At 40.8% G+C, this 15,218-nt stretch overlaps 1 protein-coding gene and 1 long non-coding RNA gene across 3 annotated transcripts in view; one reads left to right on the forward strand and one right to left on the reverse strand.

Annotated features, from left to right (window-relative positions):
* The window catches only part of LOC116702410 (uncharacterized), a 295,446-nt gene that overhangs the window by 16,658 nt on the left and 263,570 nt on the right, over positions 1-15,218 (reverse strand). The gene's annotated exons all lie outside the window — the stretch shown is intronic.
* ddx5 (DEAD (Asp-Glu-Ala-Asp) box helicase 5) lies at positions 5,012-10,866 on the forward strand. Of its 2 annotated transcripts, none has more exons than XM_032536552.1 (13): positions 5,012-5,263; positions 6,070-6,244; positions 6,372-6,468; positions 6,560-6,693; positions 6,799-6,864; positions 7,048-7,189; positions 7,325-7,485; positions 7,605-7,777; positions 7,904-8,014; positions 8,135-8,196; positions 8,283-8,342; positions 9,676-9,897; positions 10,120-10,866. In XM_032536552.1, the coding sequence occupies exons 1-13, from the start codon at positions 5,211-5,213 to the stop codon at positions 10,527-10,529; spliced, it is 1,866 nt and encodes a 621-aa protein (XP_032392443.1). In that variant the 5' UTR covers positions 5,012-5,210; the 3' UTR covers positions 10,530-10,866. The 2 variants fall into 2 exon arrangements, with proteins under 2 accessions (XP_032392443.1, XP_032392444.1); XM_032536553.1 differs by having other exon boundaries at positions 9,676-9,910; positions 10,120-10,351.

Genomic DNA, 15,218 nt, shown 5'->3' on the forward strand with positions numbered 1-15,218 from the left:
TTAGTTAGATAATGCCTCATTTGTAAAATGAAACATAAAAGTTCTGAAATCTTGTAAGACAAAAAAGATTGCGTTAATGTAAAAAATAAAATCAACTGGGGAAGTTTCATGGCGATATCTGTTAATTAAAAATATTTTCCCCATTCACCTGGAGTGTCTCCGCTTAACATGGGGCATGGGAAAATTGTGGCATTTTCCCCAATCTATTTTTGGAGCATTTATTGTTTTATTTGATTTTTTTTTAGATCCCAAAAAAACAATACAACCTAAGCAATTGAAAATTGTATATGATCTGGACCCCGGGAAAGTCAAAGTCTTAAAAAAGTAGGGGTTTTTTGTAAGGGTGCGGCCGGGGGCTCTTACCCCCAATTGATCCCAGCACCAAAACCCTGCCCAAACCCACCCCGGGGAAAAAACCTTGTTCTCTTAGATGTTTGAATTGTGCCAGCCTCTAGACCACTGTTAATTCTGTCAACAAAGAACCATGACTGAGACGACGAGACATCAATAAACGCCAACTGTGACAATATCAACATGCGGTATCGTTGGCGGAAAAAGGCGAGACTAAAATTTAGTTTAAAAATGTAAAAAAAAGGGTTTTTCATCAGATAAGTACATAGACCAATGTGAAAAAGTTTACTAAAATTACAAAGGTATTTGGTTTTGGGCGGGGTAGAAAATTTTCTATAATTTATAAAACAAAGAGAAAACATTTGTAAAAGCAATGACTTTTGTAGACTAAAACATTTTGATAAAATGAAAAATAGACTAAACCTGAAGGCCAAAAATTCTTACCCTATTTTCCCGGACGGAGTCGTCCTGATTAAGTCGCTCAGTCAAAAAGCGTCATAAAGAGTAAAAAAAAATATATTTAAACACACGGGGCATAATGCTTTTTTTTAGAAATTTATTTTACAAAAAACCAAGACCAAGAAAATACACTAGCACACAAAAAACGGGGAGAGGGTCGGTTTGTTTGTGGGGCTTATTTGGGTTACTGAAGGCTTTGTCCTTATGTAAATGGGGAAAGGTAGGAAAAAAGGGTATTTTAAAGGAGGATTTTTTTAGTCCAAAATAAAAAAAGGCCCGGGAAAAGGCGTGCCTGAAAAATTTGAATTTTGGGACCCACCTTTTTTTTTTGATCAAATAGTAGGGTTTTTTACCGGGTTGTGCAGGCAGGATTTTATATTTAAAACTGTTTCCCGGGGTTTTTTCCCCGTTTTTTAACGGGTTTTTACATTCCCCCGAGCACTATCAAACTGTACGCAAATTGCTCAGCCCTTGAGGAGCGGCGGTTGCTGGGATGAGTACGATTCGGCAGGCTCCGCAAAAACCCGAAATAACACGGTTTTGGGCCATAATCCACTCAACACGGGGGTCATCCACGGTTGCTTCGCCCAGGGCCGCCTATACTTCCCGGGATCGTGTGGCCAAGCTAATGGAGGCTGGACTAAGAAGATCAAGAAAATGTCATCTGACTCTGGGTATTTTTTAAGACCCTGCAGCCTTCCTTTGTGTCTTTTTTATCATTGAAAAGGATCTCTCCAGCTGCTAATAACTCAGACTATTTACTAACTCGTGGAACCTGCAAAAGTTGCAGGCTCTTCCCTTTTTTTTTTTTTTTTTTCTAAGTTCATTTTAGCATTTAAAAAAAAAAAAGACTGTATTCAATGTAGCAATGCTCCATCTTACCAAGCAGAACACAAGGTCAGTCCACTCTGAAACGACATTAACACGACTGGTTTGTTTGCTAGAGCACAGGGTTTATGATTAATGGTTCCCACAACCACTTAGAAACACTAAATTTGAATGCAGTGTGCATGACTTGTGCTGTTTGGGGCCTCAGAGTGATCACATTGGGGCTATCAGTAATACCAAGGCTGGAAAACAGGGATGAGAAGGCAAGACTAGAGACTGAATTAGGCAGAACCCGACTGTTTACAACCCTCTCCAAAGACTGGGACAGGGACTTCTGCTCCTGAGTCGCCGCCCGAGAAGTAGCGCTGCATTCCCCAAACATATTTCACATGTTTGACAGCTAGTTATCTTTGAAGATGCATACGTGAATGAATAGCTTGAAATGTGTCGTTTTTTATAAAACAGGGAAAATTGAGAAGAAACAATACAATTCTAGATAATATATATAATTTATTGCTGATATCTTTCAAAAACCCCTGTCCATTTTTTTTTTCAGAAAACTAAGATCTCTAAATGTTAAGTGTTTCAATTATGGAAGATAATTTGTGAAAACAGAATTAAGCTTGAGTGAATTTCACTTTAAAATGCTGTGGTGTATTTCTTGACATGACCTCTCTCACACTGTACAACGAGAGGTATGTCTTACAGAGCAAAACCAATCTAAAACACACAAATGTCCTCAGAGTGCAATTAATCATTTTTTGAACGAATGAATCTTTGCTAATCTTGAGTAGACATGGGCCGGTCACCGGTTTCAAGGTCAACCACGGTTAAAAAGGTTAAAAGTCCCAGTTTCAACACCACTAAAATGTCCCGTCATACCGTTCCTAAGGTATCAGCTGTTCTTTATGAGTCGTCAAGGACCGAAAGTGCAGTCTTGAAATCCATCTCCCTGCCAGTTTGCAGTGTGTTTTAAAAAATAAAATACATTGTGTTCAGTGGGGGGGGGGGGGGGGCTGTACAAAGCTGTAATTAGGTTATCATACCGTCAGAATCTTATTCCGGCCCATGCCTAGTCTTGAGCGGACCCTTTAAAATCTACTGATTTCATTCTGGCGCTACACATGGTGGTGTGATGTTTCACTACTGTTTTTAACTCTTCCGTCATTTGTTGCTCGGCTACATTAATGTCACTGGCATGACACCTAGCATTCATTTCAGATGGTATTCGGTTCAGAAGAGTCCAAAGTCCATTATTTTCTTATTTGAGCTGCCTCTACGTTGTTATTGTTAGGGGGAGGGGGGGGGGGGGGCAGAAAGAAAAACCTCTACTACCTGCTAGCCATGGGGTGCTAAATAGCTCCACATGTCTTTTGTTTTGGCAACATTACCCATTGACATACTACTGCTTAAGGTTACTGCTACTCATGCTCATACCTGTTTGTGGCAACAAAATATTTCCAAGTAATCAAGAGCTCTAGCCAGCCACAGTCTCAGGAGATGTGTGTAGTTTGTAACTTCCTTGATTTTACGACCGAAGAGAAACCCATTCTGACCATTTGTCTTGATTTCCTGAATGTGTAAGGGACTAAAAAAAAAAGTCTTTGTTTGAATTGTTTTGCACGCAGCAGACCATTGACATACATCAATTGTTGCATGTGTCCATGTGTGCTTTTCATTGAAAGGGAACTGAATGAGATGAATCCTGTTGTAGCCTGATGCACAGTCCTATCAGTGATGCTTTTATTTAGAGAAAGGGGGGGGGGGGTTGTTTTCTACTATTAAAAATGAAATCCTTGAATGTTTTCAACAGATGCTGCCTGTCTAGTAATCTCTATGACCGTGGACTGTTCTCACATACACTACAAAAAAGCCCCGAACTGAACTGAATTTTCATTCTTTTAAGTGGAGAAGTGTATGCAAGGTGAAGTGTCCTCAGATGGTGCTTTGTACAGTAATAAGATATTGTTCATATGTGTGGATCAAACGACCTGTAATTTATCTTTAACTTAAGTAGAGAAATGAAAAGAGGAATTGCACACAAACGGAATGAGGTTGCCTTGTGTATTTAATGGTGACTTCTCGAACAGATATCCATTCGCCTTTTAAGTCCAGTGCACAAGCTGATGGCCCTACCGCCTGCTCCTACACTACACCGCTCAGCATCGCCCTGTAGCTGCCTCTCATTGAAGAACTTTTTTATGAAACGAGTCAAAGTTGAGATGCCGCTCTTTTTTTTTTTTTTTTTTTTGTCTTTCTTTTTTTAATCGCATGATCCACTAGCAGGACTATATCTCTCATAGCTGACTGATGCAATTTGATGTATGTTAACACTATCATTTTGTAAGAGTATTTTATTTTTGTGTGTAATTAGTTCTAATTAAACTTGCCTTTGTCTAACAATGTAAGGCCTTGTACACATATATGTCCTGTCCTTCCTGTTTGAATGGTTGTTTCAAATGTCATAAAAGCTTTTTCACCTGAATACTTGTTATGTCATTTACAACAAAGATGTTGTTTAAATGGTCCTTTTGCATAGCAATTATTTATATTAGATCAATTTATCAGGGGCCTGTTGGTATCCTATTGGCTGAGAATAAATGTCAAATGTAGGGGATGCGAAGATCATGCGTTACATCTGAATGTCTTATGTCTCTGATGTCCCACTGTGTACTCACTCTTATCTCTCTGGATAAAAATGTCTGGCAGAGGGTTCAGAGGGGGGCCGGGAAAGAGGGAATGGATTGAGCATCATCTAAGACAACAAGTCATCATTTTTTTGGTCCACCTTTAAGTTTACAGGCTACATGACCTCACCCAAACTATGGACGTAGCAGTTTAGTACCAAAAATTGTAATAACATTTCCTGGTCTACATATTCCAACAGAAGCTGAGTGAAAATTAATTACACGGGTCTAAATGAAAAATGAGACAGAGAGAGAGAGAGAGAGAGAGAAAACTCGTCTCTTTCATTTTTGGGTTGGACCTGATGACGTCACTTACCGTACATCGGAAGCGTTGTCATAGCCGGACTACCAGTTTCTTACTCGTACATACCCATCCGCCAACATCTGTTTGAATTATTTAACACAATGTATCAAAAGGGACACACCGGGAAATATAAATAAATATAAGAGAAAATACACAACATAGGGTCAGAGTTTTGTATTCAGCCTCTAACGTTACATAAACGGTGTTTGTGTGCAATTTTTAAAAAAACAAAACCTCATTTAAGTTATTCTGCTTGGCTAACTTGCCTTATAAAATATATTCAGTGGAAGGTTGATTGAAATACTACATATACATCATGTACTATTTCCATTAAGCGTTATATTGATTTTAAAACCCAGTTTCACTGTTCATCATCGGGTCTATGTTGCCAGTCGGTAGAGACTGAAGTTAACCGAAGGGCGGATTAATACATAGGAAGGGAACTTCCTCTTACAATATAAACCGGGCCTTGATTCCACATTACCGGCATTTCACCGCTACTGCAGGTCAGGTTTTTTAGTCGGTGGTAAAACCACAGTGAAGGGTATTTATCTTTTTTATTTATACAAGTTGTTTACAAAATGCCTGGATATTCCGACAGAGACCGCGGCCGAGACAGAGATAGAGACAGAGGGTAAGTTTCATTAGGCTTTATACGAGTTTGTGTGATTCATAGAAATGGCCGACAGTCTTGAACCGTTTAACAGTTGACTAAATTGTGATAAATTCTAGGGACGTAGGTTAAGAAATCGTCCTTATTTACGCATTTTAACCGAAAACCCAACGTTACCAATTTTGAAATTAGGCAGTTGGCTGGTTTTATTTAGCTACACTAGGCCCGGTCTGAACGGGGCCCGTTGTCTTGGCACAAGGCCTGGTTTGGCCTCGTGTCCCTGCCGGCACAGCGTCTTTTTCCGTTAGCTTCAGGGTAACGTTAGCTTGACATTAGCTTGTAGGCCTTTCAGCCCAAACACGGTTTGAACTGCTTGGGTTCAGCGCGCTGCCGCTGCGTCGAATAACGGGCGCAAGCCACAGGAAACAACGAGGTTTAAGGCCTTCACTCGACGAAACATTTCACCGCCGCAGGAGACTCTTATTCACAATATTGTCTGTGGATGTAACTTAGCTATACATGTACTAATACTCGCAATACTTTCAGTTCACGATAGTTACTCGCTCACATGTACCGTTATTGCTATAGCTGGCTAGTCGGCTTTTCGCCATGTGGCAGCATGAATGCGGATACAAAATGTCGGCTTTTTTTCCATTGTTCCTCTGCTGGTTGGAAAGTATATGGCAGCTTTATTATTTCATAGAATGACGCAGTTAAGATGGGATTTATGTTCGTTGTTAGTCGCTATTTCTACCATCGTTATTACTTGACCGTCCCAGCCACACTTCTTAAATCGCGACTGAATGTAACTGTTGCTGTATTTGCAGATATGGCGGTGGTCCTCCTCGCTTTGGTGGCAACCGTGGTGGTGGCGGAGGAGGTGGAGGAAAGTTCGGCAATCCAGGTGAAAGGCTGCGGAAGAAACAATGGAACCTGGATGAGCTCCCAAAGTTTGAGAAAAACTTCTACCAAGAACATCCCGATGTTACTAGGAGGTCTCCGGTATGTAACGATAGCCAGCATGGTCTTTGAAATCTTACGTAACGCTGCCCACACATGTGCTCCTTTCTGCACGTGTTGCAGTTATGCAATCGATCATAACCAATGAACTTGTTTCATTATCTTGCAGCAAGAAGTTGAAATGTACAGAAGAACCAAAACAATCACAGTTAAAGGGAGAAGCTGCCCAAATCCAATTGCAAAGTTCCATGAGGCCAGCTTTCCATGTAAGTATTTATTTATTTTTATTTAAATTGGTTAACTGTATCACAAAGGGAGTTTAGTACATCTAATTAATTGCGGTCCTCTTTTCTGCAGCTTATGTGATGGATGTGATCAACAAACAGAACTGGACTGAACCAACACCCATCCAGGCCCAAGGCTGGCCTCTGGCTCTCAGTGGCCAGGATATGGTCGGCATTGCACAGACTGGTTCTGGCAAGACGCTTTCTGTAAGTTAAATGTTCTCGGACACATTAGTTATGACTTAGAACTAATACTGAGTTACTCTGGTCTATATATACCATGTAAGTGACTGTTGGATGTCTACTCTGCAGTATTTGTTGCCTGCAATTGTGCACATCAACCACCAGCCTTTCCTGGAGCGTGGCGATGGCCCTATAGTAAGTAGTCACAACAGTTTATGTGATTTTCATCTTTAATACTTGTGAAAGTTTTAATTTATTAAGTGAGCATATGATCTGCGATGAGTGGTGTGATGTTTAAATATGGCCAGAAAATTGTTTTTCTTGACATTTTGTTTTAATGTTGAATGACGTGATAAGCCATACTTTCCCTCTTGACAGTGCTTGGTGCTAGCCCCGACCCGTGAGCTTGCACAGCAGGTGCAACAGGTGGCTGCAGAATATGGCAGAGCGTCTCGCCTGAAGACTACCTGTATATATGGAGGAGCTCCCAAGGGACCCCAGATACGTGACCTGGAAAGAGGTATAACTTTTTTTCTCATTGTTTAAATGGTTATATTGCATTTAGGCAAACATGTTACTGCAAAACAACCATTTCATACAAACTGTTATTGTATTGAGTGTTCTCACAATGACCAATTATTTAATTCTGTTAAAGGTGTCGAGATCTGCATCGCCACTCCAGGAAGGCTCATTGACTTCCTTGAGGCCGGAAAGACAAACCTCCGTCGGTGCACTTATCTTGTCCTGGATGAGGCAGACCGAATGCTGGACATGGGCTTTGAGCCACAGATCCGAAAAATTGTTGACCAAATCAGGGTATGTTTTTGATTGGGGGGGGGGGGGGAGAAGAGAGCTATAAATGCATACAGAAGTTTACTGTATTACAGGTGTATTACCTTAAGGGAATGTGTTACTAACTGATCTGTTTATTGCAGCCTGACAGGCAGACACTGATGTGGAGTGCCACTTGGCCCAAAGAGGTTCGCCAGCTGGCAGAGGACTTCCTGAAGGAGTACGTGCAGATCAATATTGGGGCCCTCCAGCTCAGCGCCAACCACAACATCCTGCAAATTGTGGATGTCTGCAATGATGCAGAGAAGGAAAACAAGTGAGTGATGTGCCATGGCAGAATCAGCCAGTGTTGTTGAAGCCATACAAGTTTAATGTAACGGTAATACATTGTTTACAGAATTACAATTTTAGTGTTTTTTTTTTATTTTTTTTTTTTTATTAGGCTTATCCGTCTACTTGAAGAAATCATGAGTGAGAAGGAGAATAAGACCATCATCTTTGTAGAGACAAAGAGGCGATGTGATGATCTCACCAGGAGGATGAGAAGGGATGGGTAAGTGTTTTGTGAGTGATTTACAGTTTGGCTGCTTCAGTTGTACTGACCTCACTGTTCTCAAGTACTTGTGTGAACATTCAAACATTGATTAACATTTAAAACCTTCAATTCTGTTAGGTGGCCAGGTATGGGAATCCATGGAGATAAAAGCCAGCAGGAAAGAGACTGGGTTCTCAATGGTAAGCTTGCATTACCAGCAAATCACTAGTTAATCATTGTAGAACTTACAGGAAATGTTTAATCATGTCTGATTTTTATTTTTCAGAGTTCAAATATGGAAAAGCTCCAATTCTCATTGCAACTGATGTTGCTTCCAGAGGTCTAGGTCAGTATCTTTGCTGAACTTTATTGTACTCTATGTATTTTACAAAAGAAAGTGTATTTGCTTTCTTTAACTCTTCTGCTTCTTTCTGAGTTTCTCCCCTGACCTGAAGGAGCAGTCTATATGGCAGGGCCTTGGCATGACAAGCCCAGGTCTCCAGAGGGGGAAGGAGGATTCTTGGAGGTGTCCTGACTGGCGAGGCACGGGTCTCCCAGTCGTGCAGATATACAGAGGTGACCAGGCCCAACCAAGTGCAGCATAGTGCGCTGGCCTGCCTAAAAATGGGGGGCGAGTTGAGGGCTGGCCACAGTTCCTCCCCCATATGCTCGTCTGTTCTCTGGCAATGGTTTGGACTGCTTCACACACCCAGGCTCTGTAACTGTCCCAGCTCAAAGCCCAGCTACACTGCCTCCTATTGTCTTGCATGTATGTTTGGGCACTGCATTGCAAGCTGTTTGAGTCATTTGGAAGGTGCTTTCTGTTGCGTAGACTCGTTGTAAAGCATGGGTGGCGTTAATGTTAACATTGCAGTTCCTAAACTTCTGTCGGAAGAGCAGTCTGTCTGATCGGTCATACCTTCACCTCTGTAATGACATGGCTACTGGCGCTTTTGGTGACAGTGGGACATGCTAGCTGGACACACTTGGACAAAATCCAAGCCCACACTCCTCCCTCGCCTGCGTTTCAAAGTCATGTCGAGACCTGCCAACGAGAGACATTATGATCAAGTGAACACTGGGTCTGGAAAAATCTTGCTGTGTCGCGAGTGGGGATGCACTGTTGTAGGCATCCTGCAAATTGGTTCAGATCTACAGTTTTGGCAAGAGACACTGCAGTTTGAGCTTTATAGCCAGCATCTCGTGAGGGTGTGACAAAGGGACCTTGGTTAAGTGCTAGTTCAAGCACACTAGGAGGCAGTAGAGGGCATAGCAGCCCTACTTTATAGCAACACCTGTGGGTCACTTGACAATATATGGGGCGTGTGCTGCAATGGGAATGGACTAGTGAATGCATACTCCAAAAGATGGTAAGACTTCTGATCCATTCTTTCTGAGGGTGGTTTGGCAGTGGTTCAAGGGAGGGGGTGGGGGGGGATTTTATCCCACTGGGATTGGAATCCAATGGAGTGTGCATCGTTTCTCTTTTCCCACCGTAGTCTCCCCAAGGAGTAAATACTTTAGTTACGTCTTTTGCAGCTTTGTGGATTTTCTAGCCCTTCCTACCTCATGACAGCACTAACTTTTTGTTTTTGATCTGGTTGTTGTGGTGGCACTGGTGCACGTCTTGTGTGCTGCCTTCCTTTTCCTTTATGCCACACTGCAACACAATCTTACAGATGTGGAAGATGTGAAATTTGTCATCAACTTTGACTACCCCAACAACTCTGAGGACTATATCCACCGCATTGGCAGAACAGCTCGTAGCCAAAAGACAGGCACAGCTTACACCTTCTTCACTCCCAACAACATGAGGCAGGCCAGTGACCTCATCGCTGTGCTCCGCGAGGCCAACCAGGCAATCAACCCCAAGCTCCTCCAAATGGCGGAAGACAGAGGAGGTAAATCCAATTGGTGAGATACAGAAACTGTGCAGTAAACTGCAGCTTCTCTTTTTCTGCTCCTCCTCCTTTTTTAAAAAAAATTTGTTCTGAGAATGGGATGGGTTATCATTAACTTCTGTATCTCAGACAATTTACAGTTAAACTTTCTCAAACATTTTTTGCTTCAACTTAAAAAAAAAAAAAAGTGTCTTTTGTCCTTAAGTATGTTTTCCTTTCCAGGGCGTTCAAGGGGAGGCAGAGGTGGTGACTACAGAGATGACCGTCGGGATAGGTATTCTGGAAGGCGTGATTTTGGCAGTTTTAGGGACCGGGATAATGGTAGAGGGTTTGAGAACGGACCAAGTAAAACGTATGGCACAAATTCACAGAATGGAGGCTATGGGGGTAATAACAGCAGTGGCAATGGCTTCAGCGGAGCCAGCTACAATGGTAATGGACAGTCCAACTTTAACAACCAACCTGGAGCCTTCGGAGGCCAGAACTTCCAGGCCCAACCGTTTGCTCTTGCTAAGGGTGGCGCGCAGAGTGGCGCTAGTCACCCCCCATTCCCCTTCCCCCAGGCACAGGCTCCGCAGCAGCATCCTCCACCGCTGGTGCCATACCCCATGCCTCCTCAGTTCTCTCAGTAAACGCACCGTACACTTGAAAAAAGTAAATAATTGCTTTTGTCTCGTTTTAAGTTCTACACATAAACCAGATTTTTTTTTTTTTGTATTTACACAACAGGGTTACAAAACAACTTTAACCTCTATCAAGCCTTTTAAGATCTGCAGTGCAGCAGTAGTTGTGTTGCACACTTGTTTTCCTATTATACTATTTAATTTGTTACATTCCTCAGTAATGTTTAGTTATGTTTTGTACTAGGTAATTACAAATGTATTGGTTTTTCATGTGTATCATTGAAAGTGATGTTAAGCTCCTAACTTGGAAGTGCACTGCATGATCTTTCAAAATAAAACATAAAAAGAAACTTGCTGCTTTTTATTTTAAAATTGAAATCACTAGGATACTGTCTTTACAAGAGATTAACAGGGTACTACCTGTACGGGCCCAGGGGTTCATTTTTCACAAAGTTATTTGCTGAGTAAACTGTCCAGGGCACTTGTACAGTATTAAAGAGTATTTTAAAATCTGCAAAACCCGCTTTTTGGGGGTTAGTTCATTACTATAAGGGCCAGTGTTGCAGTTTTTAAAAACATGTAGAAAAAAGGAAGTTTCCCTTTAAACCCTTTCGTTTTTACAACGGGAGAGGGTAATAGTTTTCCCTGTCAGTTTTGTGCCCCCCCACAATGGCGAAGAACTGTAAGGTTAAGTCTGGTGAGCTAAGGGCCCTTAAATTAAAACCAATTTCCAAATAAACCTTTGTTTTTTTAAAACTTGAGCTAAAGTTTTACAAGATAAAAATACATATTTACCGGGGTTCATCAAGTAATCCCTGGAATAATTTTGTGTAGCTTTTTAATTTTAAAATACATGGGACAAATTTCCTTATCGGAAAAAAAAACACATTAAAACTTTTAAATGGGTAGTAAGCAAAATTTAAAGATCTAAGAAGAATTTAACTATGTACAAAAAGGGTATTTAAAAAAAGGAAGTTTTATATTTATCTAAATTAACAGCCCCCCCCCCCCCCCTGGAGTCTGTTTAAATGAGAAAACTTATGAGTTTTTTTTATAAATAAAAGCTTGAAAATTTTTTTTTTTTTTTTTTTTTTTCCCTTGGGGGGAAACCAGTGAAAAAGGGTTCTAGTTTTAAAAAAAAGCCTGGGAACATTAAATAGTTTTACTGACACCTCTGGGCCAATGGTTGTTGTGTATTTGGTACAAAGTGTTTTAGTTAATTTCAATCAAGGGGATAATGGTTAGGGGCCCCTCATGTTTCACAGCAGAACTGTGCCTCCCCTAAAACCCTGTCCATAAAAAAGGGCCCTGAACATTGGTCACGGTGGGGCCCTTGCGATTTACATGATTAGATTCTCTTTTTCGTCCCTGTTGCCCCAGGAGGGCTGGGGTTTTTTGGGCGGCTGTTTTTAAATAGGTTTTTCTCCACCGTGGCCTGGAAGAATGTGGGGAACGTTTGCTGTGTAAATACTACGTCCTGTTTTTTGATTTAAATTTGTTTTTTTTTTTTTTTTTTAAAAATCTAAATAGTGGGGGCCTTTAAACCCACCCTCCCCTGAGACAGCACGGTTTCATACAAGAACATGTTAAACTTGTATAAGAAGCCGCTAGGCCAAAATTGATAACTTTCACATACATAGATTATAAATAGTGTTACAAAGCACTTGTATTCACATGCATACTCATGCAGTTATATATACATACATCCAAAACGTGACAATGACTGTAAGGTTATATAAATGGGAGTATGTATGCATGTATGTATGTATGTGCAAGTGCTTAGTACCAGTATATATGTCTGTACTAGGGCTGTCCTAGTGATATTCTCTGTCTAGACTGACACATATTATTTAATTTACTCTAATCTATTAGTTGTTTTAATCGACTGGATCTCTAAAACTGAGTTTCTCCACAACGAATCATGCAAAATCACCACTTTAAATCTTCTGTTTACCAGATTTGTGCTCATAAATTTCTTGAAAATTAGTCATTCAGCATGAAATAGCAGAAAAAAATTACTTGCTCTTGAGCAAGGGACCGAGCCCCCCCCCCCTGCTCAGGGCACCTGGTCAATCCCACTCCCTCTGACATCTCTCCATTTGGCATGTGTGTGTGTATTTCAGGCCTGTGTGTAGTGTGTTCTAATAAACAGAGGGGACATTGTAATTACCCCACTGGGGATCAATCGAAAGGATAAAGTATATCAATTATTAATTTTACACACTTTACATTGTGAAATAAATGAACCAAAGGGAAACGAGTTATTCATGATTTACTAAATGGAAAGATAACAGGGTGAAGTTAAGGTGCTTATCTCAGATGGATTGCACAACGTGGAATTGGAACTTGAGGGTCGCGCCTGATTGAAGTACAGGGGTGGACACAATACCGTGAACACCTGTATCAAATGATTTAATACCCTGTGAAGCCTAAATGGTTTTACAGAAGTTTTATACCAACTTTATTTTGTTGTGGTTTTTGTGTCCAACCCCTCCATCTCGATGCAGCTGGCCTAGCCTGGACCTGTTAAATATCAACTATTTCTGAACTTGTCCTGGTTTAATATGCATGTTACATTAAGTATGGCTAACAATGAATGCTGACACAGCTTAATGTCAGTTAATTATTAAACCTGCAATAACTGATTTATATCATTTTATTTGCCCTTTGGGCACAGTGGAAACAAGTTATAACATTAACTTTAATCACCTTTAAGTTATATTATTATACTATTGTGAGCAAACAGTTGCTTATTACACATCTGGAAAATACAGAGCACCATCATTCATCTGGAGGCTGTTTGTGTCCACCTGGCAAATGTAAATACCAAGTTTACTTTTCTTTTAGCTCTGTTTTGGTCCTTACCAGCTGCTAATATCTGGCTCCTAAGCCGCTAAGTGCTCCACTATGTTCACTAGATGACCTTTGGTGCAGAGCAGGTAGCGTGCAGCAGGTTTTCTGCCATAAATCTTATGTTTATGCAATACAAACTAATTGGTGGAGTTTATGAATAAATTGTGTTTTGGGGACAATATAAATCTTTTTGGGGCGTTGAGCCCCGGAGGCTAACCATGTGCAGCTTTTAGCGCAACAGGGTCTGGAAATGGCACAAGGAGAACGGTGAGTCTGAACAGAACAGTAAAGTTGCAAGACTGGTCCTACTAGACTCTTGCACCTTTCATTTACAGAGTCCACTGATGACGAGTGTTGACTTCCTTGAAGGCGGGTACTCTGTTGAAGTTTAAAACTATTGGATTTGCCCAGAACAACTCTGGATCTGCCATAACCAATCGCTAACGTTTGGTCGTGACGTTGACTTAGCATTGCTAACGTTAGCCTTAGCCATCACCACTAAACGGAACGTGCTGGAAAATCAAACTTTTCCCGAACTCCGAGGGGACGAGGGCCACAACATCATGGCCACCGACAAAACTCTTGCTCCGGCTTTAACTTGTGGAGATTTTTTATTTTTTATTTATTTATTTATTTTTTGTCATCTTTATTGCAGAAATATAAAACGTTATAGAACATTAATGACATATAAAAGTATAAAATACAGACATAATAAACTAAACAATACAATTTGCCAGGGGAAGGTTAAAGGTCATTAGAAAGAGGACCATATGCTGACAGTTTTAACTGCCTTCTTGTTAAGGGAGCCCAAAATCAGATTTATATAATGTACAACTATATGGGAAAAAAGAACAAAAGTAGGTTTTTTAGAACTGAATTTACATTTGTGAATATGACATTTTGCCAAAAGGATTAATACATTTATAATAAAAAAAACTCTTTTCTTTACTTTGAGAACTTGGGGAGATTTGGCCGAATGGCTTCCACGACCTCAACGTCATCGTTCTCGGACACTGCCTCTCTTCGCTGATTGGACCGGTAAAAATTTGACCGGAGAAAACCCAAGAATATACTGCAAACCCAGATGTGGCACTGAAGGAAAATGAAAATTGAGCGGGAGTACGTAGGAGGGCGGAGCCAGGCTGGAAAGTCGCGGGCCTGATGACCAAAACAATGAGCTGAAAGTCTCTATGTAGCTCTGTGAAGCAGAAGTGGGGTTCAGATTTTGGTAATAATTCTTTTCTTTGTTACAGATAACCCCTTCCACACTGTCTTTTAATACATTTTGATTGTAAAGAAAAAAATGATGTAATTAAATCTGCTTACAATATAGCTTACTGCTAGAGATAAAGATCATCACTCTCATGTCCTTTCCCTCACTCATTCCTGTCTTTCTGTTCCGTCTTGCTAATCTCTCCCTCTCCCCCTCAGGTATGTGTGTGTTGGTTTGAGTACCCCACTAACACAGAACGTTTAGGGAACGTTAGGGAACGTTAGTTTTTGGTTCTCTAAAGGTTCGTTCGAACCAAACCAAAAGCTAACGTTTAGGGAACCGTTCCCTCCTGGTTATAACGTTCTCTAAACGTTAAGAAAAACCAACCAACGGTAACGTTCCCCTGGGGTTTGGGCGCCGTACCTTCAAACAACGTTCCCGTTTGGTTGTTTTGGTTGTCGGAGTTAGAAAGTAGCATGGTTTGTCACTTGATTTATTCACTCAAAAATGATTTGACTTATAAAATTTAAGAAAGCATAACATTTTTTTTAAGGCTGATATCAATTTAGCTTAAAATAGTACTTTTGTGCTTGACTTCGGTTTTTTAACTGTCTTCGTGAAACAACTTAAAG

Source organism: Etheostoma spectabile, chromosome 15 (assembly GCF_008692095.1).
Source record: "Etheostoma spectabile isolate EspeVRDwgs_2016 chromosome 15, UIUC_Espe_1.0, whole genome shotgun sequence".
Taxonomy (NCBI): Eukaryota; Metazoa; Chordata; class Actinopteri; order Perciformes; family Percidae; genus Etheostoma; species Etheostoma spectabile.